Source organism: Apus apus, chromosome 1 (assembly GCF_020740795.1).
Source record: "Apus apus isolate bApuApu2 chromosome 1, bApuApu2.pri.cur, whole genome shotgun sequence".
NCBI lineage: Eukaryota > Metazoa > Chordata > Aves > Apodiformes > Apodidae > Apus > Apus apus.
In genome coordinates this window covers 28908524-28935338 of record NC_067282.1, presented here as the reverse complement: position 1 = coordinate 28935338, position 26815 = coordinate 28908524, and the positions used below count along the sequence as shown (strand labels likewise).

Here is a 26815-nt window from a genome sequence, read left to right as displayed (position 1 = left end):
GTGGATGGAATAGCTTTCATTTTTCAGAATGAGCAGGAAAAAGCTGTTTCATAAGAGTTCTTTAAAAGCTGCTCATTCTGCTTGAATCATGTACTCTGTAGCTCTGGCACTGGCAGCTGTCTCTGTAATAAATTTATTTTGCAGACCAGTTGATTCACATTAATAAAAATATATCCATGTTTTTAGTTTGCCTTACAGGAATCATATGAAAAATTTGTCCTCGTTACTCATAGCTACTGAAAAGGGGGAGTCAATAACAAATGAGGAAGTAGCTTGATTCCTGGTGTTGGGTTTGCTTGTTTTCTCGAAAACTAAGCATGTTACTACACAGAAATGAAGGGAAGAGTAATGGTTAAATGGGAATGGCCAAGTTGTTTTCAAACCCATGTGATTTTCAGAAAATAAACTGAAGGAAATCCAGTCCTGGCAGAAGCTTAGAAGAACCTAATTTAGTTGGTATAGAAGTAAAACTAGGAGGGTTTAAGGAAGTTCTTGAGAGTTCCAAAACAAAACAGCCCCATAGTTTAGATCAATGTAGCATGAATGAAGTGGAATTGCATTGAAGCTCTTTAGGGACTTTTTACAAGGGCTTGTAGTGAGAGGACAAGGGGTAATGGATTAAAACTGGAAGAGGGGAGATTTAGGTTAGGCATTAGGAGGAAATTCTTCACTGTGAGGGTGATGAGACACTGGAACAGGTTGCCCAGAGGAGTTGTGGATGCCCCCTCCCTGGAAGTGTTCAAGGCCAGGTCGGATGGAGATTTGAGCAACCTGGTCTAGTGGGAGGTGTCCCAGCCCGTGCAGGGTGGTTGGAACTAGATGATCTTTAAGGTCCCTTCCAACCCAAGCCATTCTATGATTCTGTGATAAGTGCTGCAAAAAAAATACACTGTGCAGTTTACTCTCCTAATTTCTTCTTGAGGCTGCTTCCCAAGAGTATCTGAAAGGAAGTTGTTCCTGTAAGACAAAGGAGACCACAGTATAGCTCCTAAACAATATGTGACAGGGAATCGGATTGATGTACCTGCTAAAGATGAGGCATAAGTTTGCACCAGTTGCTGACTTTTTACTAAATGATTTTAAAATGCATTTTATCAAGTTAGTTCAGAGTAAAATGAACAGACTAATTCTGATTTGTGATGTGGTTGTATTTAGTACTTCCTAAAAGTTACAGAACCAGTTTAGGCTTATTTTCTTTGAAGGTATAAGAGGAAGAGGCAAATAGTTGGAAAGCATTGAATTCTTATGCAATAAATTCAAGTTATATGTATTTAATCCAGATAAGGACCATGGATGTTTTGGGTTGTTTTTTTTTGTTGTTTGTGGTTTTTTTAAGAATCTAGTAATAATAACAGTTAAAACCAGAATGTGGTCTTTTCAGGTAGTCTCCATTGCACTGGTCTTGTTATGTACAGTCAAGCATTTAACAGCTGTGCTGAACAAGATGAGGTGGTAAGTGTCCATGAACATATTGTGCCTTTCTAGATGACTGGTTTATCAGTGTCTAGTTCTCTCAATGTAGTTTTCACCTTCAAAAGTTGGGTTTTCTACATCAGCTACTAATAAGAGTGTTTAGCCCCTTTGGCTCAGATTCAAAATCTACTGGCTCATAAACACAGATGCATGCAACTTGAACAGCTGGTATATTTCCAATTACCTTCTCTGCATTCTTGTATAGGTTATAATACCCATGACACGAATGCATGAACTGTGTTTGAAACTGCTCCTAAATCTTTGCGTTTAAAAACATGGAGTATGATGGTAACCTGAAGTAAGTACTCATTTAATATAATTCTCTTAATTCCTGCAATGCTGAGGTTTGCCAATGTGTTGCTTATCCATTCTGGCTTTGAGGAGAACAGGCAGTAATTATTCGGAGTGAGTTAGATGCAGTAACTGTTTTGGCTGTTTGGGTGAGACTTGCCAATCGGTATTTTCTTCGTAACGGTGTTACGGTCATTCCTACACCTTGTAGTGTTCACCTTCCTGTGGTAACATAGTATGAACAGTGTAGCATGTTTCTCAGCATTCTTTGAGTATTGTGTTTACTGAGTGTCTGTGACACCACTTGAGAGCTACAGTTGTAGTATTTTCATATTTATGATAGAGGTTTTAGATCCTTTTTTTCCTATGGGGAAATGCTTATTAAAACATTTTGTGTGTCTACATTTGTAACCATTTCAATTTGCTGTTTCTAGTGAATGTCAGACTTTGTTTATTTACTTTACAAAACTATACTTTTTATAATTTTATTGTGTTGTCCATCTGCAACTCCAGTGTTAAGAACAGTGGGACTGAAGGGAATATCCATTTCAGTTTCACTTTACTTAAAAGGAGATTGTCAAATCAGTGAAATAGAAATGTTGCCCATTCTAACAAAAAAAAAAAAAACAGCCTTCCATTGGAAAATGTTTTACCAAGTTTTCCAGGAAACACTTTTCTAAAACAGGAAAAATACTTAATGAGTAAGAAGGACATATTTTAAATAAATTGCATGTTAATTTAAGTAATTCAGAACTGAAAAAAAGGCTGGTATACTGTAATTGCCACATCCAAAACGGTGTGACTAGACAATATGGTAGATGTAAGGGGGAAAAGATTAGTATAATTCTGCTCAATTCCTATTCTTAAAAACAAACATAAAACTCTTTGGCATGCTTCACAGTTTTAATAGCTCAGCTATAAGCTCATGGATTTCTGGGTAACTATATTCTAATATATTTCTAAACCAGCAATATCACTGTATCTGAGGTTTTTACAGTAGTGCATTAAGTGATATGACTAACATCTGTTGCATGTGCTTTGTTCTGTCCTTTTCACCTTAGGGATGCATTTGTGTATTTTATTTCTAAAACTTTTCTCATTTTAATGTATTTCTATGTCTTGGGCATTTGTATTTGTTCACGCTTATCTGATGACTTCACAGAATCATAGAATTGGAAAAGACTTTAAAGATCATCCTGTCCAACTATCAGCCTACACCCCGTTACCACTAAACTGTCCCCCAAAGTGTCACATCTACTAATTTTTTGAACACCTCCAGGGATGATGCCTCCACCACCTCCCTGGGAAGCCTGTTCCAATGCCTCACCACTCTTTCAGCGAAGAAATTTTTCCTAATATCCAATCTGAACCTTCCCTGGCACAACTTGACCCCATTTTGTCTTGTCCTATCACTAGTCACTAGGGTAAAGAGGCTCACCTCAACACAACCTCCTTTCAGGCAGTTGTAGAGAGCAATGACGTCTTCCCTCAGTCTCCCCTGGTAAGGCCTGTTCTCCAGACCCCTAATCAGTCTAGCTGCCTGTCTCTACCAGCTACCTACCTCTCCAGCACCTCTGTCCTTCTTATACTGCAGTGCCCAAAACTGCACACAGTGCTTGAGGTGCTGCCTTACCAAGGCTGAGTGTAGGGATAAGATCACCTCCCTGGTCCTGCTGGTCACACTTCCAAATGCAGACCAGGTTGCCATTGGCCTTCTTGGCCACCTGGGCACACTGCTGGCTTGTATTAATCCGGCTGTCAGTCAACACCCCCAGGTCTCTCTCTCCCTCTCCAGCCACTCCTTCCCAAGCCTGTAGCACTCCCAGGGGTTGTTGTGGCTAAAGTGCAGGACCCGACATTTGGCCTTATCAAGCCTCGTGCCATTGGCCTTGGCCCATAGATCAAGCCTGTCCAGATCCCTCTGCAGAGCCTCCCTACCCTCAAGCAGATCGACACTGCCACAGGAGCAGCCCCAGCACTGAGCCCTGGGGAACATCACTTGTGACTGGTCGCCCACTGGATTTAACTCCACTGAACACAGCTCTTTGGACCTGGCCATCCAACCAGTTTTTTATCCAGCAAAGCATGTGCACATCCAAGCCAGGAGCAGCCAGCTTCTCCAGGAGAATGCTGTGGGAAACCTTGTCAAAGGCCTTGCTAAAGTCAAGGTAGACAACATCCACAGCCCTTCTCTCATCCAGTAAGCAGGTCACCCTGTCATAGAAGGAGATCAGGTTAGTTGAACAGGACCTTCCTGTCATGAACCCATGCTGACTGAGCATGACCTCCTGGTTGTCCCAAAGGTACTGCAGAATGGTACTTAGAATGATCTGCTCTATCAGCTTCCCTGGTACCGAAGTCAAACTAACAAGCCTGTAATTTCCCAGATCATCCTTCTGTCCCTTCTTGTATATGGGGGTTAGGTTGGCTGATTTCCAGTCTGCTGGTAGCTCTCCAGTCACTCAGGACTGCTGATAAATGATGGAAACTGGTTTGGTGAGCACCCCTGACAGGTCTTTCAGCACTTTTGGGTGTGTTCCCTCTGGCCATGTAGATTTGTGTGCATCTTTGTGGTGGAGCAGATCACCGACTATCTCCTCTTGGATTGTGAGGGGGTCATTCTGCTCCTGGTCCCTGTCCTCTAGCTTAGGGCTTTCGTTTCCCTCTGTTTAATTGGTCCAGTTACTAAAAACTGGGGCAAAGAAGTCAATAAGCACCTCAGCCTTTTCCTCACCCATTGTCATTATGTTTCCTCCTGCATCTAATAGGAAATGGAGGGTCTCTCTGGTCTTCCTTCTGGTGTTAAGAAACTTTTATAGAAGCTTTCCTTGTTGTCCTTTACCATAGAGGGCAGATTAATTTCTAGCTGGGCTTAGGACCTTCTCAGCTGAATGTCCAATCTGACAGGTTGGAAGAAATGATGATAGTAATTTTTACAAGTCTCAAATTTGCAGGCAGGACATATCTTTTAAAGACTGTAAGAAATAATAATAAATTTATCTCACAGTAGGCACTAAAGAATGGTCTTGGTGAATACTTATAAACACCTTAATCACAGGACAAGTTTAAATAGTAGCTTGTATCTTCTTGAAAAGAAGTCAGTCAGATGTGAGGCTCTAATCTGAATACAATAGGGCTTTATTTCAGCTTTTGAAAGAGATTAATTTTTAAAGTACCCCTACTGTCTACATGTTGCAGAAGGCAAAATCAAAGCATTTCCTGCATTAGGATTGGGCAATGATTTTGTGGGGTTTTTTGGTTCTGTAAGTTCATTCCTTGGTCTTTGGCAAAACCTAGAAAGAGTTGTCTCCTGTTCAGAGAAGCTTTTCCTTCTTACCGGAAGTTGTCTGGACCTGAGGGTGAGCACTGCCTGTGGTACCTTGGGGAATGTAGCTGCAGGAGGACTTGGGAGAAGGAGGAATGCACACCTGCTCTGCTGTACTTAACCCACTAGGTTAAGGTGTGTCTTACACCTTATGGCAACATCAGATTGACAGCTGTAACGTGATACAGGCTGAAGCATGTATGAAACTGCGCTACTGACAAATAAATGGTGGAATAGCCCTGTTTTGTCATTTATTGTGTAACGGCAACAGGCAGTTTACAAACATTTAGTATTGATTTCATTGAGCCTGTTCCTTATGCTGCACCTTTCTGTGTTAGGCACTTTGTCGTGTCCCCGCTTAAACTTGTGTTCTTGTGTTGTATAGAACCAAGGCTTGTGTGAAGAGCCCTTTGTGGTAATAAATATGTTTGTATCTGTTGGTCAGCAGGTTTGACATAATTAGGATGTGAAAGAGGTGCTGAAAGTATTGTGGTAAGAAGTAGGTTGGTAGGGAAGAAGTCTGTAAATGACAAAAACTGAGCAAAAAGCAACAGTGTAAATTTCTCCTTCAGTAGGCACCAGAGACACCACTGTGGAGGGTGGCCTTAAGTCGTCCAGTTGTGGGAAAAGCAATTAATTGTATTTTGTATCAAACTCAATAGCCAGAAGCAGTGAATGTTCAGGATAGGAGTCCTCCTTAATTATTTTTGTGCGCAGCATTATTTGCTATTACTACATTTGTCATAGTAGTGCCTTCAGCCCAACCAAAATGGAAAGCCTGCTTGTGTTGTGTGTTTAATACAAAAGGCTAACTTTTAATTTGTAATTATCCTCTAATGCAGCTTTCCTCATGTTCTTAGTCCAGGGAATAAAGTAATTCTCTTATGGACAGCGTTATGGGAACGTCTTCCAAAATTCGAACCTTAAGTCTATGAGTTTCAGTTTTGGTTACCACTGTCATTGTTACTTTGAAATTCTGAACTGAGAATCTGATGGGTTTTAAGAGCTCGGGAAACAAACTACTGTCCCCTCTCTGGCTTCCGATCTGCTGAAAACTATTTAACTTTGGCATTACATGCCATAGTTTGATTGATTTATACTCTGGAATTCATAGAAGAATTCAGCTCAGAATACCTTTGGAGATTGCCTTCTTCAGCCCTTTGTCAAGACCTTCATGATCAGGTTTTGACTTTCTGTAGCAGTGGTCTCCAAACTTTTTTTATCATAACCTCCTAAATATGTATTTTTTATTATATGCATATATTACTCTACTAATATAGTATGTACAGTATAAAGTGTACACAAAAAAAATCATAAAGACAAAAACCACTATTTGAATATATATTTTATTTAGCAATGACGAAGTATTTTCTTCCCACACCCCAAGTTCTTGTGCATCCCCTGGGGTGCATGCATCCCACTTTTAAGACCACTGATCTACAGGATTGAGATTTTTGCATCCTCTCAGGGTAATCTATGCCAGTGCTACAGCACTCTAGTTGTGAAGATTTCTTTTTTTTCCCTTTACAGTCAGATGGAATGTCCAGTGGTGCAGCATGTGTCTATCACGTCTACTTCTGCTGCATGCCTTCAAGAATAATTTGATTTAAGGCTCTTGACAAGCATCCTTCACAGAGTGGGATCCAGCCAGTATGTGACCCCTTGGCTACTCCAGTGGTTTTTTTTTTTGGCTTCTCCTTGTCTTTCATGGGCCTAAGCCCAATAACAGTCTTTGTGGCATCTCTCTCATACTGGGGAGGAGGAGGTGGCTGGGAAGAGCAAAACCGAATGTGATGTTCCAAGTGGCACCTTATAAATGCTGAGTAGAAGGGAATAATCACCTTCCTCAGCCCATTAGCTGTACTTCTCTGCTAATACACCCTGATATGCTGTTAGCCTTGGTTGCTAGGAGGAGACATGCTGCTGACTCACGTTGTTTTACCTTGGTGATCCGACTGATTTAATGCTGATGTGTTTTTCAGAAGCTATCATTAAGATCAGCTCTTGAAGATGAAAACACTGATCTTTCACATGTGGAGAGGAAATGCACTGCCCAGTGATCTCAGCCTTACAGTATTCCTGAACCCTTAATGAACAATTGACTGAGGGAAAAAGCAAGTGTTAAGTATGTCTTCAGAACAATGAGAGTAATGCCACAGAAACACTACGACAAAATGTGAAGGCATGTAAGGATTGAGTTGTCTTTACAGTTCAGGAAGGCAAACTTACTTACTGAATTATTGGGTGGATCTCAGTCTTTGAGCCTTAACATCATTTAGCCTTTTGGCTTGTTAGTGTAACCCATTCTTTAATGGTTCCTCAGGCATGCGTCTGGAGTCTCTAAACAAATGATGACCAGTACATTTAGATGCCTTCCCTTTGTTTCGGCTTTGATGGCCTTCAGAAAAAATCTTTCAAAATTCCTAAAGAAAATGAAAAGTAGTTTGGCTGGGGATAGTGCAGAATTGGTAGTTTGCTACTCAAGTTTCATACAGAGCATTAACCTACCCAACATGGTTGAAATCTCAGGAGACCTTGTGCTTTCATTGCAACCTAGGACAGGTTCAGTCCAGACTCCGGAATAACAGAGTCATCTGAGCTGGCAATGCTGAAATACACTTTGATTGACTACTACTAGCTCAGTATATTCAGTAGCAAGACAAGAAATGAGATGGCTCTTCATGCAGCAGTTGTTGCTGTGCATTAGTCAATATAGATTTCTAAAAAACCATGCCTTTAATGTGCCACCAGTAGAAAATTACTTCTCTGCTGCTTCTGTGCTGAGCAATAGTGTATTACTCTAATGTGTCATCTTCCTTGTCTGGTCCCTTTCAAAGTGTCCGTAGAACAATGTAGTGAGTTGGCCATAAATACATTCTTGGATTTATCCCATGTCTTATTTTACCTGTTCTGAAGGCTGCTGCATCCCTTACAGTGGTGGAGGAAATCTGACAGTAGGGTAGTGAATTGTTTGTAATGGCTTTGGAGGTTGAGCCTTACCTGTTGTCCAAAGGAAAGCTGCTTTTCCTGTGTCCTTTTCAAGACCTCACTAAATCCTGAGTATATTGGGAAACTGGGTGGAGTTAGAAGACAGTCATATAATCCAGAATAGCGTTATGTGGAATAAGGCTGAAATTATGGTATGCACATACTTGGCTTTCAGTACTTTCAATATGGAACAGTGTTTTCAAGAAGTTCAAGTCAGTCGTACTACACGCAAGTATCAACAATTTTAAGCCAGCAAATTGGAGACAAAGCTTGTTGCATTATTCCAGTGGAGACTGTAGTTATTTGCAGCCAAAGGCAGGGAAAATACCCTCCTTGTTGCTAAGTGAGGTACACCTGTTGATATAATGGATACAGTGCTTTGAAGAGCTTGTGTTTGGCTGTCCAGTTCTATTACCTTATCCTTTTCAAGAATCAACTCTCCACAGGATTAAGTTCATTCTTTTTTATTTTAAAAAGAATGGCTTTACTCTTACGCATTGAATCTTTTGTTATGCCTAGTGTTTTAAGTTATTAGTGCCATTTTAGTGGAGTAAAATTACTGTCTCTTACCACTGTCTGGTTTGTCATTTCTAGACTTCCTTTTTTTTTTTTTTCCTGAGAGCTGGGTTAAAAAATGTGTTCTGTAATGAGGAGCCAAGAAGTGATATCTTCCCTTCCTATTGGAAAATCGCATGCCTAACAACACTCTCTTTACTGTTAATATTTAAGGGCTGTCTATCCAGTTTTAGTCCATGTGATATCTGTTCCATGTTTTTGTTGAAGAGAAATGTTATATAATGCCAAGTATGGTTTAAGATTGTTTTTCTGGTTCTATTATTAGTACTTCTATCAGCAATACCTGTCATCAGAAGATTCTTATCAAGTTAATTGGGTAAGCTTTTTTCCACCAGTCATACTTGTCTTTTAATTCTGTACAAATAACATCCAATGTCAACTACTAACTTTTATTTGGTCTCAGATCGCTGTTAACAGACCTCAGTTGTCCCATTTGCCCTTTTACAATAGCATATTTAATGCAAGACTTGTTTTCTTCTAGCTCTCTGAGACTTTCCCAGGACTCAAGTTTTTGGCAAGTTTTGGGTTGTTTTTTTTTTTTTAAAAGATCTAGGTAGATCTCTTATTCCAGAAATCTTGACCACAAGCTATCTGGGTCGGCTGATTTAAAAGCTCTGTCTGTGCCCATTTGATATCCCTGCATTGCATGTAATGTAATAGCATTTATTTCCAAGTCATATTTATTGAGCATTTCTGCTTATTTTTGTGCCAACTCTTTGTCATTTTTCTGATTTCTTCTCCTTTTGCCACATAGTACTACTCCCTTTTTAGATTCCTATCTGTCTTTATTTATCCTCACAGCTAAAAAGAAAAGGCACCTGCAACTGATGGACATACCACATCTTGTCTGGCCAGATTATGCACCCTAATTTGTACAGGTTGCTGACTCTTGACTACTGCTAGAGAAAAGGCTTTTAATGATACTTGTAGCATAGACCCACATTGGTGTGATGTTTCAGCTTTTACTTCTCAGAACTAGTTCTGTAGAGAAATCTAATATTGTATTGTCAAGAAAGCATTGATTTATTTTCTCCCTAGATTGATTACACAGTCTGACAGGTAGCACTATTATTATTGTAGAGGGTGTCAGGAGTAACGCTGTACCTAGTATCTCCTGTCAGGGTTTATTGATGAGCAAGGTGCTTCATCTCCAGAGTAAATAAAAAGTTTGGATCCAGACATGGAATTCAGTTGTGTCCGCAGTAAGGCACTGAGGGCTGTGTGCCAAACGTGAACTATCCACCTAAGCACTCAGGTGCCTGTGGGAAGCTATTTTTCATACAAACCAAATCATTAAAGTCCTGTGCAAGAGAATGAATGAACCGGAGACCAAGTGTTATGTATATCCAGAGCTGCTCCTGTCTTGAAAGGGCTGAACAAGTTACCATGACAGTCGTATTGGAGTCAGTTTGGGTTAAGTTTAATTCTCACTGGTGTCCAATTTGATAGACATGTTTTGATTTATGCCTAATAAATGGTCATAGCTCCGAGTGCATTCTAAGTTATGCATTCAGTTAAAAGTCATGTTGTGTGATAAAGGAGGTTAATGCTTTCTTATATAAGAGACTAGTCATCAGCATGACGACTTGTGAATAATGAACTGGATTCAACTTAAACTTGGGAAAATTCAATCCAGCTTAGTCTGGGAGTGTGTTGTGTTATAGCTTGAAATACTGAAATTACTTTTCTGTCTGTGACTCTATAGATAGGAGCACAAACTATTTGGAGCTGTAAAATAGAGAGATGGCACAAGAGCAAGTCTGGTTGTAGCTATCATGGGAAGAGGGAATCATGCTTTGATTCTAACCCCTGCTTCCAGGCTGTGCATTCATTTTACATTAAATGGTCATTGGATAGTATCCTGGGAATCTTACCATCAAACTTACTAGCTTGAAAGATGATCCAAGTAAATTTTATCAACCTGCTGCCATCTGCAGAAGTGGTGGGGACTGACTGTAGCCTGAGGGATTTTTTGATCAGTGGGAAAGCTTTTAAAGTAAGGTAGGAATAGAAAACTCTGTCCTCATTGCTTGGGAGACTAATTAATCTGGCTAAGCAGGTATAAATAAGCGATGATGAATTCTTAAGTAATCACAGTTAGGTTTCAAAGCCTTTTAACCTGGAGGGATATTTTTTTCTCCAACTTTAATCTTTGCAGAATAGACCAGGAAAGTTAATGAAACATCTACAATAAATTCAGAATATTTTTTTCTCCAATTTCATAGTTTTATAGTAGGATAACATCTAGCATGGGAATTGCTGAATTATACTATATATGTATAGCTGGATGAGAGGCTTATAGTGCTTTGTTAATGCATTTTCTAGAAAATGTTCTTGTTCTGTGTGAGACGTCTCATACTGACAGCACTGTGTTAGGGTTTTTAACCCTCAGCAGATAGACAGCATCTGCCTTAGCAGATGCTAAGTAAAAGCAGTTTGGGTGGGATGGAGGTAGTTCTGAGTAGTACACTGTAATAATAGCTCTTTAAATTAACCAAATATCATCTCTAGAATTTGGTACCAAAGTCAGTCTCATTAAGCTGACTTTACCACTCCTTGAATTGTATCTGGTATTTCTTAATTTAAATTAATTTTATATGCTCTAACTAGTAAGCATCTCTATGAGTAGACAATATATCTGTGTTAGAAGTGTAGAAGCCTTAGTAGAAGCTGATACCAAGGCAAAACTTAAACCTGTAACAACACTGTCAGGTTGTTTAACTTTAAAGTTGTACCTACTTATTTTCACCAGGCTACTGTAAGTACTGGCTAAAAGAGGCAGTTCTGTTTTAAAAATACTGTACAAGTTTATTCTCAGCTTAATCTCTGTCTATGTTTGATGTTAAGCACTGTTTTCACATGTGAAATGTGATTAACCTGTGGGAATTCTGAATATACCATTCATTTCTAGTGAATTCTTTCCATCTCTCTTTTTGCTTTGTTAAGAAATAGCAGTTTCTTAGTTATTGTTGATCTAATTTTTTTTTCCCCAAAAGATAGGTGTGCTGTGTAAGAAACCAGTATATCTTAGTGATTAGCAGCTTGTTAGACCTACAATACATATTTAATTGAAAGATTGTAATCTTCAGCTTTTTTGGTCTTAATTCTTCCACCCAGTCTTCATTTAGTGCTAACATGCAAAATAGTATAAAATGTTACCTATGACTTGTCAATGTCATTGAAAAGAGTGCTTGGCTGAATCTTGCTTTCTATTCTGCTGTTATCTGGCATTCATCAGAGTTGAAGAGGCTCACTGTTTCTGTGGACCACTTGCCTAGGTGGCTTTTTTCTTGCAATCAAATTTGGTGTAGCTTTAAAGTGTGTGCTAGCGAAGACTTTTCCATTGTATAGTTATGAGTATTGTAGTTTTGTGTGTGGGCATTACCTCTTTCACCCTCCCACCCCACAAATTTTATCTGCTGGTAAAGCTATTACAGGGCCAACGGTTTTCAGCATGCCACAGCTTTAATTCTGGGTTTAATACATTTTCAAAGTAAAGAAATGTCAGATTGTGCACAATATATTTTATTTAATTCTTTTGTGTCTCACTTGAACATTTCCTAGTAACTAGGCATTCCTAAAATAAGTATCTCGTTCGTTTTAACAGTAGGAAAAGTGGGTTGGTGATTTTTTAAAATATATATATTAAGTGTCCTTGTTCGTAGATCTCAGGCTTTTACCGCTTTCCTAGTAAGCCGGAACACTGGGTCTGCGTTCTTGTAAGGCTCAGCCGCTAGAGGGGGTCTAAACCTGCCCTCTGCGCGGGTAAAGCTCACACGAGCTCACTGGACACATCTTCACATTTACGTGATTGCTGGAACGTTGTGGAAGCATACTTTCTGAAGTTATCTGACTTAATTTGTATTTTTTTTTTTTTTAGGTGAAGCTGTCTTTTAAGCATAATTATTCAGAATTATTTAGATAGTTTAACCATTTCAGTAACTTTTCCTTGCAGGTGATCTTGTGAATTAGTGTACCATCAAGGATGGCAGAACATCCACCGTTACTGGATACCACTTCAATTATAAGTAGTGAAATTCCTCTTCTGACTTCCCCTATTGTCAGTGGTGATGGAGCTCAGCAGGTAAGGAAACTTCAATATCTTTTTTCTTCTTCCGACATCATCACTGACATAATGATACTGTAGAAGATAGTAAAGCCTCATCTGGAATATTTTTGTGTAGCTTTGATCATGCATGTGTTTTAGAGATTGAGGTGAAGGTAAAACTGGTGCAGAAAAGAGATTTCTAAGGAGTATAAAGCAGAAAGCCTGTCTTGTGAAAGAACATCTTCATAGAAGGATGGGACTGAACAGCTGCCAAACTGTCTGGCCATGCTTGAGTCTTAATTTGGAAGCTACATATTTACATCACCATGTGCCCTTGTTAACGTTAATAAACCTTTCCCTATGGTAGAGCTTACTAGCTCAGGCACCACATGTGCTAACAACTCTACAGCCTCTACAATGACATTTGTTAAACAACTGGGTATAGTGAAGGGTGGGACTTGCTTTTGTATGTTAGTGTCTGCCTGGACACTTTTTCAAATTTATTTTATTTTTTTTTAACAACACCAGGCACGGTGGTAGAAATACTTGTTATTATGGTTTCAGAACACTTGAGAAAAGTCAGCTCCAGTAAAGAAGTGTTGGCAAAAGCTTTTGCATTCTCCATATCATTAACCTAGGAAGAATATTTTAAACCCCAGATAAGCACAGGTCTGGAGCAGCTTCCAATAGGGGGAAAGGAGTGAATAATTAAGCAAATTATTTGAAGTATCTGAATGGATTGAGAGATCACTGCCTGTTGTAGCAACAGACTGAACTTGATGATCTATTGAAGACCCTTACAGTCTGCCATTCCCATGCTTGATCTTTATGAGAAATATTTTTTCTGCATAAGGAGGAATCAATTTTTTGGGCAAAAACAGAACAGAGCTCTGAAATTAGACTCGAGAGTGAATTGCAACAGTTGATGAGATAAGGTTTGTGCTGCAGTGAGATCTTCACAAAGTAGGGGAAGCTTAAATACAGAGAAGGAGCTGATAAATATTTTGAATTAATGTATGGATAGAACATTCCAGAAAAAGGGAAAAATATCCAAACTTGCTTTCTCTTTCAGTTCTTCTTTCAAATGCTGATGTTTAGATGTAGTAATTTACATGCAAAAGGAAAACTGTTATTGTTTCCTTACATCTTCTGCCTTGGAAAGGTGAATTTTAAAGCCTTGCAAACTCTCCTGGTTTGAGCTGGGACAGAACTAATTATTTCCAGTCATTTTACTTTTCGTTTAAGTCTCTTCTAAGTAACTGCACTTTCTGAAATTAACAGCATATTTTTCAGTCAGTGTCTGCTTCTAGGACTGATAATGCTCAGTTATTATAGCTACTACTGGAGAACAGTATGTAGAACCAAGGTCATTGCTTGGTTCTGCTAAACTTCTTATGCACTGGAAACAAAAGGAAGGAAAGGGGTCACACCTCTGACCTACTTGTGGGGAGTAGTGGACCAGGCAGGTGACCAAAATATTCCATCCTGAGGCTTTGTGCTCCACAGAGTTAAACCTTAAGACAAATAAAAGAATAATAAAACATGCTGATGCTACCTTACACTTACCACCACTGTTTCTTTTCTTTACCCAATTGTGATTTTATTTTTTTTTTACTATTGTTTAAAAATTATTATAATGATTCACAGAACCCTTGAGGTTGGAAGGGATGTCTGGAATTGATGCTGTTCAGCTTTCCCCCACTCAGTGCAAGGTCAACTAAAGCAGGTCACTCCAGTGAGTGTTTCCAGTGGAGTATCTCCAGCTGTCTTTCTGTATCTTTAGGGATAAGGGACTCGGCAGCCTCTCTGGCAGTCTGTCCCCCAGTATTTAACTCACCCTCACAGTGAAATATTTTTTTACATTTTTGTGGAATTTCTGATTGTGTCAATGGCCTTTTGTCCTTTCACTGGACACTGCTGAGAAGAGTCTGGCTCAGTTTTATTTATTCCCCCTACCTTCAGGTGTCTGTGCACACTGATAATAAGATCTGCCCTGATACATCTCTTCTCCAGGCTGAACAGTCCCGGCTCTCTGTCTCTCCTCACACATCAGGTACTCCAGTCCCTTCATCATTTTTGTGGCCCTTTGCTGGACTTTCTCAAGTATGTTCATGTCCTTCTTGTACTGGGGAGCCCAGGACTGGACCTTGAACTGTACATCACTCACCAGTGCTGGGTAGGTAAAAGGATCACCTTCCTTGACCTGTTGGCAGTGTTATTGCTAATGCAATGGAGGATGCTGTTGGCATCAAGGGTGCCTTGTTGACTCAGATTCAACTTGTTCACAATTTCTTTTCTGAAAAGCTACTTTCCAGCTAGTCAGCTCCCAGTGTATATTTCAGCATGGGATTATTCTTCCTCAGGTATAGGACTTCCCTATATTGAACTTCATGAGATTTCTGCTGGCCAGTTTCTTCTGTTTGTCAAGGTTGGTCTGGATGGCAGTGCAGCCATCTACTGTACCAGCCACTTCTCCCAGTTTCGTATCACTTGCCAACTTGGTGTACTTTGTCCTGTCAACCAGGTCTTTACAGAAGATAGTAGACTCTGTCCCAGTACCAACCAGTGAGATAGATGACCAGTGAATGGCTGCCTGCTGGACTTCGCATTGCTCATCACAACCCTTTGAGCCATCTTTCAGGCTACCTTAATGCCTATGTTCAGGCAGTACCTCATCAGTTTCTGTGTGCGGCTGTTAAGCAAGACTGTGTCAAAAGCATCACTACAGTAATTATAAACAGTATCTACTGCTCTCCTCTCATTCGCTCAGCTGATAATTTCATTGTAGAATGACATCCAGGTTCATCAGGCATGATTTCCCCTTTGTCAATCCATACTGACTACTCCTGATCACCTTTTTATCTCTAATGTGTTTGGAAATGGCTTCTAGGAAGATTTGCTCACTCATCTTCCCAGAGCTGAAGGTAATGTTGATTGGCCAATAGCTCTCTGGATTCTCCTCCTTGCCCTTTTTTTTGAAGATTGCAGTGACATTTACTTTCTTCCAGTCCTTGGGAACCTCCCCTAATCACCATGACCTTTCAAAGATAGTTGAGAGAGAGCTAATTGTTCTGCCTTACCCCCAAAAAATACTATCAAGTTGTGTTGTCAAGCTTACTCCATAATCGTGCAAAATTTTGAGCCAGATAGGAGTTTAAATGTTTTTTTGGGGGTACTTTTTCATTCAAATGTCTCTCTTTCTCCTGCCAAGCAAAATTAAAACTGGAAAATAAGCAAAAGTTTCTTCAAAGAAATGAAATTTTGGGTGTTTCTGTTAATCTTTTTAAGAGAAAAACATCGTATATGCTCTCAGTGTCCTTTTTATTTAAAAAAAATGAAACTACAAAAAACTTTCTCATTAAGAATACTGCGTAAAGGGGAACTGGTAGTGGTAGTGTTTATTTTAAAAAAGAATCTGCGGAAAGCATTGGGCAGATGCTCAGTCATCAGTAAAGTCAGTCAGTTTCTTTCTTCGTTTTATGGTAACTAGCAGTTATACTGCAATCTTGGCTACTGCTCTGTGTCCCACAATGTCTAGTGAAAGTTGACTTTTGTTTTCTGTCCTTCCTTTGCATCTGATACATGACTTGAGAAGTTTGTGAACCCAAGGATCTTTAAGGTGAGGTGTGAACGCGAGGATCTTTAAGGCATTTAGCACTTAGGACCTAGCACTTTGCATAGCTGATTACTAGATAAGGAGGTGAACAACAGCCACAACAACACCAACAATAGAAAGAGACTTGGAGATAGTATCCACTCAGGCAAAAGCAGTTACCTCTGCTGTAACAGATGCAGCAAATCACACCATGCTGCCACAGAGGCATGCGGCCATCCAGGTCTCCGGCTGCAGGGATGTCGCGATCTGTGACCTATTGTATCTCCTTTTTGGAGTGAATTTAACTGATCGGGATCTGCTGAGAGGTCCGCATGCAGCGCTCACCTCTCACAGAGGAGCAGTGAACTTCGGCACTGACTTTTCGGGCGAGACACTTGTTCAATGCTCACTAGTGTTTCCAATAACAGCAGCCAATCCCCAATCAGAATTTACGAATACACGGTTTATTGAGGGAAAAAAAATAAAACAATTTGGGGCAGGAGACTCAAAGAGGGTAATTAAAAGACACAGGATCTGTAAAATATCTTTAAAACGCCAAATACCAAGAACTTACATATGCTCTAATACTTATATACAGATAGGCCTTATTTACACACCCAGATTAATTATTATTATCACACAGAGGGGAAGAGGAAGGAGGGATATGCCTGACACTTGTCCCGTATGGGGTCGCGGTTTGTGTGCAGGTGAGACAGGAACACCTCAGGGAGAGAATTATACCCAGAATACAATCCCTTACTTTGTTCCTGAGATGGTCTAGGTACTTTTATAGTAGCTGCGGATGACTTCCCCTGCAACCCAGTCTTAGAACCACGGGTGGCAGGAAGAAGTCTCACCGCACGTGCTCAGCAGCAGGCAGGTACCGCAGGTGGGTAGCAGCAGGCAGGAACCGCAGGCAAGCCAGGAGCCGGGACTGCAGGTGAAGTGGGAGCTGGGACTACCCGGGAGCCGGGACCACAGGTGAAGCGGGAGCCGGGACTAGCTGGGAGCCAGGCTGCAGGAACTAGCTGGGAGTAGCAGGTAAAGCGGAAGCCGGGACTACCTGGGAGCCGGGCTGCAGGAACTAGCTGGGAGTAGCAGGGACGAGCTGGGAGCCGGGACTAGCAGGTAAACAGGAGCGGAAACAGGAGCAGGGACCTCTGGCTGGCAGGCACCCCCAAGGCGCAGATCACCCCCCAAGAGCAAGCAGCAGCAGCTTCAGTGTCCATCCAAAAGTGCGCCCCAAGCAGCACACATGCTGTCTCTTTTATGGGTCTCCTTTGCTCCCAATTGGCCAGTCTCTTGTTTCTGGGGCTTCTCAGCCAATCAGGCAGGGACTTTTTCCCGCCACTGCTGTTACCAGGCAGACTTGTGGTTTGCAACATTGTTGCTGTTTTCCCGCCACTTACCCTCTCTAGCTAGCAGCTAGCAGCTGGCTACCTCCCTCATGGCATCCCAGTTGTTGTTTTCTGGCAGAGGAGGCAGGCAGGTGAGGGTTTAAAGTGCCACATGGAACAGCCATCTTTAAGCCAATTATGACTGCTGACCTAAAGGGCATATTATATGAGTGTGAGGAAAGGTCTGGTCCTACACAAGGGAATGCCACAGCCTATCTCCAACACTCAGTGATTGCTCTAACAACGTATGTACCATGTGTGACCAAGTAGAGGACCTGCTCTGCATGGTGGCTGAGCTAAGAGATGAAGTTGAGAGGCTAAGAAGCATCAGAGAGCTGGTGTCTTTAAAGATGCTTTCCATAGGGCGCAAGAGGACTCAATCCCCTGGTATAGGAAATTGGGCAAGGAAGGTAAGAGACCAGCGTGGCTGAGCAGAGACCTGCTGGTCAAACTAAAAGGCAAGATGGACCTACACAGGTAGTGGAAGAGGGGACAGGTATCCTGGGTAGAGTGTAGGGACACTGCCCAGTTATGCAGGGGTGAGGTCAGGAAAGCCAAGGCACAGCTAGAACTGAACTTGGCAAGAGATGTTAAGAAAAACAAGAAGGGCTTCTGCAGGTATGTAAACCAGAAAAGGAAGGTTAAAGAAAGTGCACCCCCATGATGAGCCACAATGGTGAAATGGTAACAACAGACAAGGAGAAGGCTGAGGTTCTCAACGACTGTTTTGCCTCAGTCTTCACTGGCAACCCCTCTCCTCACAACTCTATCTATCTGGACTTCTGCAAGGCATTTGACACAGTCCCCCACAACATCCTTCTCACTAAATTGGAGAGATATGGGTTTGGTGGGTGGACTGTTCAGTGGCTAAGGAACTGGCTAGGTGGTCACATCCAGAGGGTAGTAGTCAACGGCTCTAAGTCCAGATGGAAAACAGTGACAAGTGGTGTCCCTCAGGGGTCAGTGCTGGGCTCAGTGTTGTTTATTATCTTCATTAACGATATTGATGGTGGCATTGAGAGCACCCTCAGCAAATTTGTTGATGACACCGAGCTGGGTGGTGCAGTTGATATGCCAGAGGGATGGAATGCCATCCAGAGGGAGAAGTGGGCCCAGGGGAACCTCATGAGGTTCAACAAGGCCAAGTGCAGGGTCCTGCACCTGGGCTGAGGTAACCCAATACAGGCTGGGGGAGGTCACACTTGAGAGCAGCCCTGTGGAAAAGGACCTGGGGGTACTAGTGGATCAAAAGCTGGACATGAGCCACCAATGTGCAGTTGCAGCTCTGAAGGCCAACTCCATCCTGGGCTGTATCAAAAGAACTGTGGCCAGCAGATAGAGAGAGGTGATTCTGCCCCTCTACTCTGCCCTGGTGAGACCTCACCTAGAATATTGCATCCAGCTCTGAAGCCCCCAGCACAAGAAAGATGTGGACCTGTTGGAACATGTCCAGAGAAGGGCAATGAAAATGATCTGAGGGCTGGAGCACCTCTCTTCTGAGGACAGGCTCAGGGAGTGGGGGTTGTTCAGCCTGAAAAAGAGAAGGCTCTGGGGGGACCTTATAGTGACCTTCCAGTAGCTGAAGGGGGCCTACAGGAAAGCTGGGAAGGGTCTTTTTACAGGGGCTTGCAGTGAGAGGACAAGGGGTAATGGTTTTAAGCTGAAAGAAGAGAGATTTAGGTTAGAAGTCAGGCATAAATTCTTCAGTGTAAGGGTGATGAAACACTGGAACAGGCTGCTCAGAGGTGTTGTGGGGGCTCCATCCCTGGAAGTGTTCAAGGGCAGGTTGGATGGGGCTCTGAGCAGCCTGTTCTAGTGGAAGGTGTCCCTGCCCATTGCAGGGGAGTTGTAACTCAGTGAGCTTTAAGGTCCAACTCAGAAAATTCTGTGATCTGCAAATGCATTCAGCAGCAGGAAATTTTACTGGAAACCCTTTTTGCATCTGGTGGTTTTCTACTTAGCCATCACTAAAGTAGAAAATACTTTGTATATCTAAAATAAAGGAAATTCAGAATTGCAGGTACTGCTTACTCTGTCAGGGTTGGCCAATTAAGACTTAGGTCACAGAAAGGTCAGACAGTCCATTATTAATTCGTAAGGATCTTAACTTTTTTTTGTATGTTTGTTTTAGACATTAACAAAAGGGAGTATATACTTTCAAATGAAGTGTGAGATATTCAAGTGCATCTTGTAATTCTGAGCCTATTTCATATTTTCTTAAAAATATTTTTACGAGAGTATTAGTTCATTGTATTCTTGTTTGTTTGTTTTCTTGTAACTTTGAGGCTACAAGAAATGTGAAGACTTTTGCCTTCATGATAGGATTGCTTGTTTTTATGGAAGTCCCCTATTTACTTACCTACAATACACATTCTATAGGGGTTACTTCTTTAAAATATGAAAACTACTGTTCCAGTTTCTTTCATAACATCATCCTGTTGGACTGCATAGTCTAGAATATAACCTGTAGTGCTGACAGAACTTAAATGCGTTCCCATGATCAAAATTTAGAGCTGTTTTGTCCACATAAATAAACATGTATGTTCTGTCTTCATAGTGTATAGGTTGAACTGTAGCTATTCTAATTAGTTTTAGTTGGTTCAGACTGTAAAAGGTATTGAAAACCTGGTAGAAAATTTTTTTATTTTGTTTACATGTTGGTATTTCTTATGTTAGACTACTTAACTGTATCCTAAACTTGCAAGTTTTTATTCAACAGTAAAACATCTGAGGGTTTTCTTAATTAATTTCCCCTTCCTTGCGTCTTACCAGAACTAACTATATGTGGTATGTACTGCATAACTGACTGAGCAAAAGAATACAGACCATTCCATACCTTTCTGGAACCGCTGGTATTTTCAAGATAATCTATTTCAAATACTTGAAGTTCTGCTACCAGTTTAAATGTGAAATAGCAGTACAAATATTTGAACATGGTAAGGTGAAAGGTCATATGCTTCAAATAGTGGAAGCGTCTGGTCAGGTTAAAGCTGTAACTTTCCACCATGTTTTAAAACAAAGCAATCAACAAAGTTAGAGGAATGTGTGTGTTCAGGCAGAAAACATGGGGAGCTTAAACAGTATGGATATTTGCATGCTACTTAGTGCTGCCATGGGAGACTGCCTCATTCAGTGTCCCATGGAACCAAAGGACTACTGTTGGTTTGGTAGGACAAAACGAGGGAAAAGGTAAGGCAAAGACCAAGCCTGTTAGCTCCTCCTTTTCTATTAAGCACAGGGGTACTGCTCTTATACCTTCTCATCACTGTGCTCAGCATGAGTGGGTAATGTACTCCTTGTATTTTAGTGTAAGTAGGGTCATGGATGAAGTACAGAGAAGATCCATAGGAACTGACAGAAACCAAGTGACACTGAGAAAACATGATACAAGGACAGAAGTGCTTGAGGGTTTTTAATGTAAGGGTAACTACTGCAGTGATGCTTTACTGATTATTGCTGAGGCTAGACAGGAAGGATGTATTGGATTATGTGAGTCCTGAATTGGTAGGGGGAGGTAAATTTACGATTAAGAGGAAAAGGAGGAGTCAAGAGTTCAAACTACTTTCTTTAACAGGCACTTTGTTTTTACTGATTTTGGAAAGATGTTAAATTGTTTTGGAAAGTTTCTACAGCACCCAGTGCTGTTCCAAGATAAATCAGTAAATTGCTGACACAAGTTTGCAGCAACCCTGAAGTTCTGGACCCTCTCTGCACCTTCCCACTAAAGCCAACAGTTGCGAATTGAGACAACCCTATATAACCTTGGTGTCCTTTATTACCAAAAAAGATAGTGCTCTCTAAGTAGTCCAATACCTTTTAACCATTTCCTTTTCCCTGGGGGGACATGCAGTGTTTGACCTTCAGTTAGCTTTATTTCTCAGCAAGGTATAGTGAGAAAATAATTTGTGTGTGTGTGTATATAGAAATATGTTGTGCATGTGTGTATATAATCTGTGAGTTTAAGTGCAGATTCTTTGCACTGAAATAGATACTTAGCTTAAATTTTACAAATAAGTATTTCCAAAACCAAATTTTTATTTAACTGTTCAAAGCTCTGATCTTAAAGTTGTTATTAATCTGTACCATAGGATGGAGTCTTCAGTCAGCAGAATTACAGATGACTATAAAACCAAATGAAATAATTCTGAGAATCCCCCTTTTTGGCTTTCGGATTGTTTACATTTGTGGAGGCACAGCAGAAATATAATGGTGAAGATATGAACTAGATTACTAAATGCTTTTTCTCAGTTTTAGTTCTGATGCTTCTGTTTCTAAAAGCATATGGTACATTATCAAGTTCTAGCTTGCTTTGTTTATGCCTTACTGCTGAAAACCAAGCCTAGAACTGCATATGTTTCGTGATCTTTTTCTTTACAAGAAAAAAAATCTGTGTTAAAAGTTGTTAAACAACATATATTGTTATAACTGTTCTCACTGCTTTCCACGTTGTACTGTTTTCCTTTCCTTTATCTGGGTTTTGATTTCACAGAGTACAGAGTATGTGCATGGCTGCTTTTCTTTTTTTATTGAGTTTGGGTTTTTATTGTACTTGCTCTTCAGCTCTATTGAATTAGCAATCTCCTTTTGGAGATTCATTAAAGTTTGTTTTAGTTGACAATTATTCTTCCATCCTTCAGTGACTTCATAGCATTGAAGTGCACCAGAACCATTAGAACTCTTCTGTGTGTAATGCTGCAGTGCCAGCTTACGGAAGCTGATTATCAAGCTGTATTTTTTTCCAGGATTGATTAGTACTTTTGTGTAGCAACCATCACTGGAAAATACTTAATCAAACTTATATGGGACATTCTGTATACAAAAAATCATGTCTGTAAAAGTTTTCAACTGGTTGATGGCTATGATTTTTAAAAAAAAATGGGACACACACACAAAAGCTCTGAGGACGTGAGTTTCGATTCCTCAAGGTTATTAGATCCTTTCTGTATCTGAATGAATTGGGGTTTTTTGGTCAGAAAGAGTGAAGTATTGTCTTACTTAAGTATAAATTATTCTTTTTGCCTTTGAGATCAGAATTTTTCGTAATGTTTTTAAACTGCATCCTTGATTGCAGATGCATTGAAAACTTGTTTTAAATTTCCTGGAAGCAGCCATCATCCTCAGCAGAAAGTAAGGATTAAAAAGTCTTGGGTGTGTAGTTCTGTATACTGTTCTGCTTTTAATTAGCAGAAAGTGGCATCAGATTTATTGCACAATTTAGACTACCATCCAAATGTATTTATGTTCATATTTTCTGTCTGAAAATAAATGTAGAAACAAGAGTAAAGTCCATGCCGTTCATACCCTTTCCTGCTTATCTATGCATGAAAATTCATGGAATGAAGTATCCTCATAAAACTTCTCTGAGTAATCCTCTTTCTCTCTAAAATGTCAGTTTTCATTTCTGTGACATGAATCCTGGATTAATTTTGGTCTCTGATACAGTAGATTCCTCCCAAGATACTTGTGGCCTGCATGTCCCCTGTTGAATGAATCTCTTCAGAAACTGACATTTGGGAGAATGGGATGACATGTTAAAATTGGATTTAAAGTTGGTTAGTCACTGTAGGTTGCTAATGTAGTCAATGGGGAGAAATAAGCATATCCAGAAGATGGACTCTTTCTTGTTTTAGGAAAGTGACTAAAGATCTGTATGGTTTCTTTTTTTATGAGGTGAAGAGGTATGAGTTGCCTGGAGCTGTAAGCTCTGAGATAGCCCAGTTACTCTCTGCAGTCTGTTGGACGTGGGCTAAGTTCCTGAGTCTGTGTGCTCGTCTATCAGTAAGGTTTGAAAGGATATAGTTCCTGGACTCAGTCATGTTCCTTCATTCCCTTCTCTGTGCTGTGTCACACTAATGTGCTGTAAGCCAGGACCTGAATGCCAGAGTCCAAGACCTACAAAGTCACCTTTATTACTTACACACATTTCCTCAGAAGACAGCTCTTGTAATCTCTCTGCAAGTTGTGACAAAAACTGCTTTGCAAAGTCTTATTTTTAACTACAGCAGCTTCACTTTTAAAATATGTGAGAATTACACACTTTGCAAACAAGGAATCTGAAGTACATCCCCTGCTAGCTGAAGCCTATTTTTTGTCCCCTGGTGATTGAGAGCTTTCTTTTATTTATAACTGGACAAAGTCCACCTAACACACCATGTATTACAGAATTATATGCATTACAAAGCATCCAGAATTACATTCTCCAGGAAGAGCTAGACTGAGTTTATGCACCATAGCAAAAATGTCCTCTGACTTTTTTGGAAGTAGAGGAAAAAATAGATGAGAAAGGATGAGGGTTGTAGAGATTTCTCCCACTGAGCCCTTGGTCCAGTACTGACTGGACCTTCCCAACTTGATCAAACTGAGAATGTAGTCTTTAATTTCTCTTCCAGCTCAAGTTTGTGTTGCCACACAGTGTTTTGGTATACAGTGATATCCAGATTGACACAATGCTGAGTGTATAGGGAACTTTATCAGGGGAAAAAGTCTACTTTAGAAGGTGCTATTGAAACTCCTACCATTCTATTTTTTTTAATTAAATGCTGTTTTGAATAACTAGAGAACGCAGTTCTTCCTTTGGCACTCCTTTTGTTCTCTAAGGTAGAAATATGAAAGACATAGCCATCAGTCCTAAATATTATGGGCTTTTAACTTGCTATATCACCAAACAGGAACATGAGCTGTCAGAAACAATGTTGGAAAATATAAAATCCTCTCCAGTCTTTACTTTCTAGACCAATGGCTTGTATGTTTCTAAGATCTTCTAAACTCTTCAGAAACTGAATTTCCAAATTCAGTTTCAACTTGCTTATTTATATTTTTCTCTTAATAGTTACAACTGCGTTGCAGGAAGGACAATTTAAAAAAATTGAACAGTTTTTAAAGGACTTCTATCACAAATTTTGGTTTGAGTTGTTGTTCAATGGAGTTCTTTAAAAAATGAGTAGATTATACCTTTTCCTCCCACTTATCACTTCTGCTCTTGAATCAAGTGTAAAAATTACAGAATATTGCACAGCCAGAATGAGCTCAGCTGCTGCGTGGCTGGTGAAGATCTCCACTAGCAACCTGCTGCTCCTGGAACTTACCAGTTGTAGCGGACAGAAATAGAGTGTATAACCTGTTTGCTGGGTCCTCTTTTTGTACTTTAGAAGGGTGAGGGAAGTCAGGACAAGGACCGGAAGGGCTCTGCCTCAGCCTACAGAGTCAGAATCAATTGTAGCTTTATGACCTTCCTGAAATAATATATTCGGCTGTTAGGCCAAAGGTTGGCCATGACTGCTTTATCATGTTGATATTCTTTTTTGGTAAATGCCTAACTGGTTGCACACACTTTCAGACATGTCTAGTTATTACTGACAAATAAATGCTTTTCAGTGCCATTGACTTACATCATCTTTAGCAAATCTATTAACTGTCCACCTCATTTTGTTCATCTTGGCTAGCTTCCATAATGTTTGTACAGTTCTTTTTAAATTTATTTATCACTAGGTGTTTTATGGAAGGAAAATACTAGCAGAACTCTCTTAACAATGGCACAACTGTTCAGCTTGTTTCAAATGTATGCTAACTAGCAAACAAATTCTTCCCCTCTTCTCAGTATTAAGGTCTTCACAACAGACTTGGAAGTAGGCAGTCTTTGGAAGTTGTGGGTTTTTTTGCATAGGGAAACACCAAAGAATACCTATTTGACAGGAAGTATTTTACATGGCAACTATTGGTACAGCTTGCAAAGTCAGGAATTGCAAAGTATGCACAGCTGAAGTACAATTGGGAAGTGTCTTCAGTTTTGATGCTCAATTGAAAGAATTGCAAGGGTGTTTTTATCCACAAGTGTTTTAAAGAAGACAGGATTATTACAGGAAAAGATTATTTATTTTAAGTACAGTATCTAAAAACCTATTGCAAATCAGATTAAAAAAATCTTCAACAAAGTGCCTGACTTTCTTTAAACAATGCCACATATAGCACTTTATAGCACGTTTAGACTTTATTTAGATATGAGGTTTTTTATTCTCTCAGCATTTAGTAGCATCTTAAGCATCTGGGGGTTGGGAGTTTTTTAACTGTAGTTTTCACTTCAGACAACCTTTGTTAAATTACTTAGTTTTCAAAAATTAAATTGATGGTCTTCTGCCTTTCAGTGCATCTAGTTACAACCTAAATGGATGTTTGCTCCTTGTTTCTGTTTTGGACTGTTGCAGACAAGTTGACCAGGGAAGATGCCTACTGAGCAGACTAGGCCCTGCAAATCATTAGCTGAAAGCTTAGCCCTTGCTACCACTTTGCTGTACAGTCCAAGCTCTGTCTCTCTTACAGTTTTGCTTAGCTTGGTAAAGCTGAAGCCCTGTGGACTTCAAACAACAAGTCATCATGAAACGAAAATAATCTGGATGAAGTTTTCTGGTTGATGTGTCAAATCACTGGCCAGGACTAGATGCCTCAGAAAGTTCCCAAGTTCAGTGACTGTGCTTAACACTGCTTCCTTCTAATTCCCTGTAGACAAGGATTAGCTTAAAACTTTGAAGAACAAGTGTTTGTTGCATTATCCAGATTCTTTGAAACACTTCTGCTACTGTTACTCTTACACTTTCACTGATTTAAAGACCTAATAGTAAGCAGCAATTTTTCTGTGCACTATCTGCTAACTGCAGACTGTATCAATGCTAATGAAACAGGTTGGATTTGCTGTAAATGACACAAAACTTTGCTTATCCAAGGTGTGAGAACTGAGAATGTAAAAGACACAAAGCAGAAACAAGTAAATAAAAAATATAAGTATTTCTTAATAATAAAGAATGAGATAGACACACTTATGGAACGTACACTGATTAACACTTATACATGGATGCTAACAAGTCTTGAACGTTTATCAGTGACATTAGGTGCAGATGTTAACATTTACCTTTTACTGGTTCTTCTTCAGAAAACTGTATTTTTACAGGAAGATACTCCAAACTGTTGTTTTTTTTTTCTTCTGCCCCAGTGATCAGTTTTCTGCTGATCATCTATCATATGAAGAGAAGGGGGGGAACATATGAGTACAGTAAGAATTAAAAAAACCTTTTAATAAATAAAATCAATTTATCTACTAGAATTTTACAGATCTTTCCAACCTGCCTTTA

General features: G+C 40.1%; 1 protein-coding gene across 3 annotated transcripts in view; it reads left to right on the top strand.

Annotated features, from left to right (window-relative positions):
- Positions 1 to 26815, top strand: part of FNDC3A (fibronectin type III domain containing 3A) — a 121767-nt gene that overhangs the window by 6774 nt on the left and 88178 nt on the right. For 2 of the 3 annotated variants that reach the window (XM_051634781.1, XM_051634789.1), the window contains exon 2: positions 12609 to 12737. In XM_051634781.1, coding sequence (XP_051490741.1) covers positions 12639 to 12737 — 99 coding nt within the window. In that variant the 5' untranslated portion in view covers positions 12609 to 12638. Of the gene's footprint in view, positions 1 to 12608; positions 12738 to 26815 lie in introns of those variants that run through there. The other variant, XM_051634805.1, reaches the window with a different exon arrangement.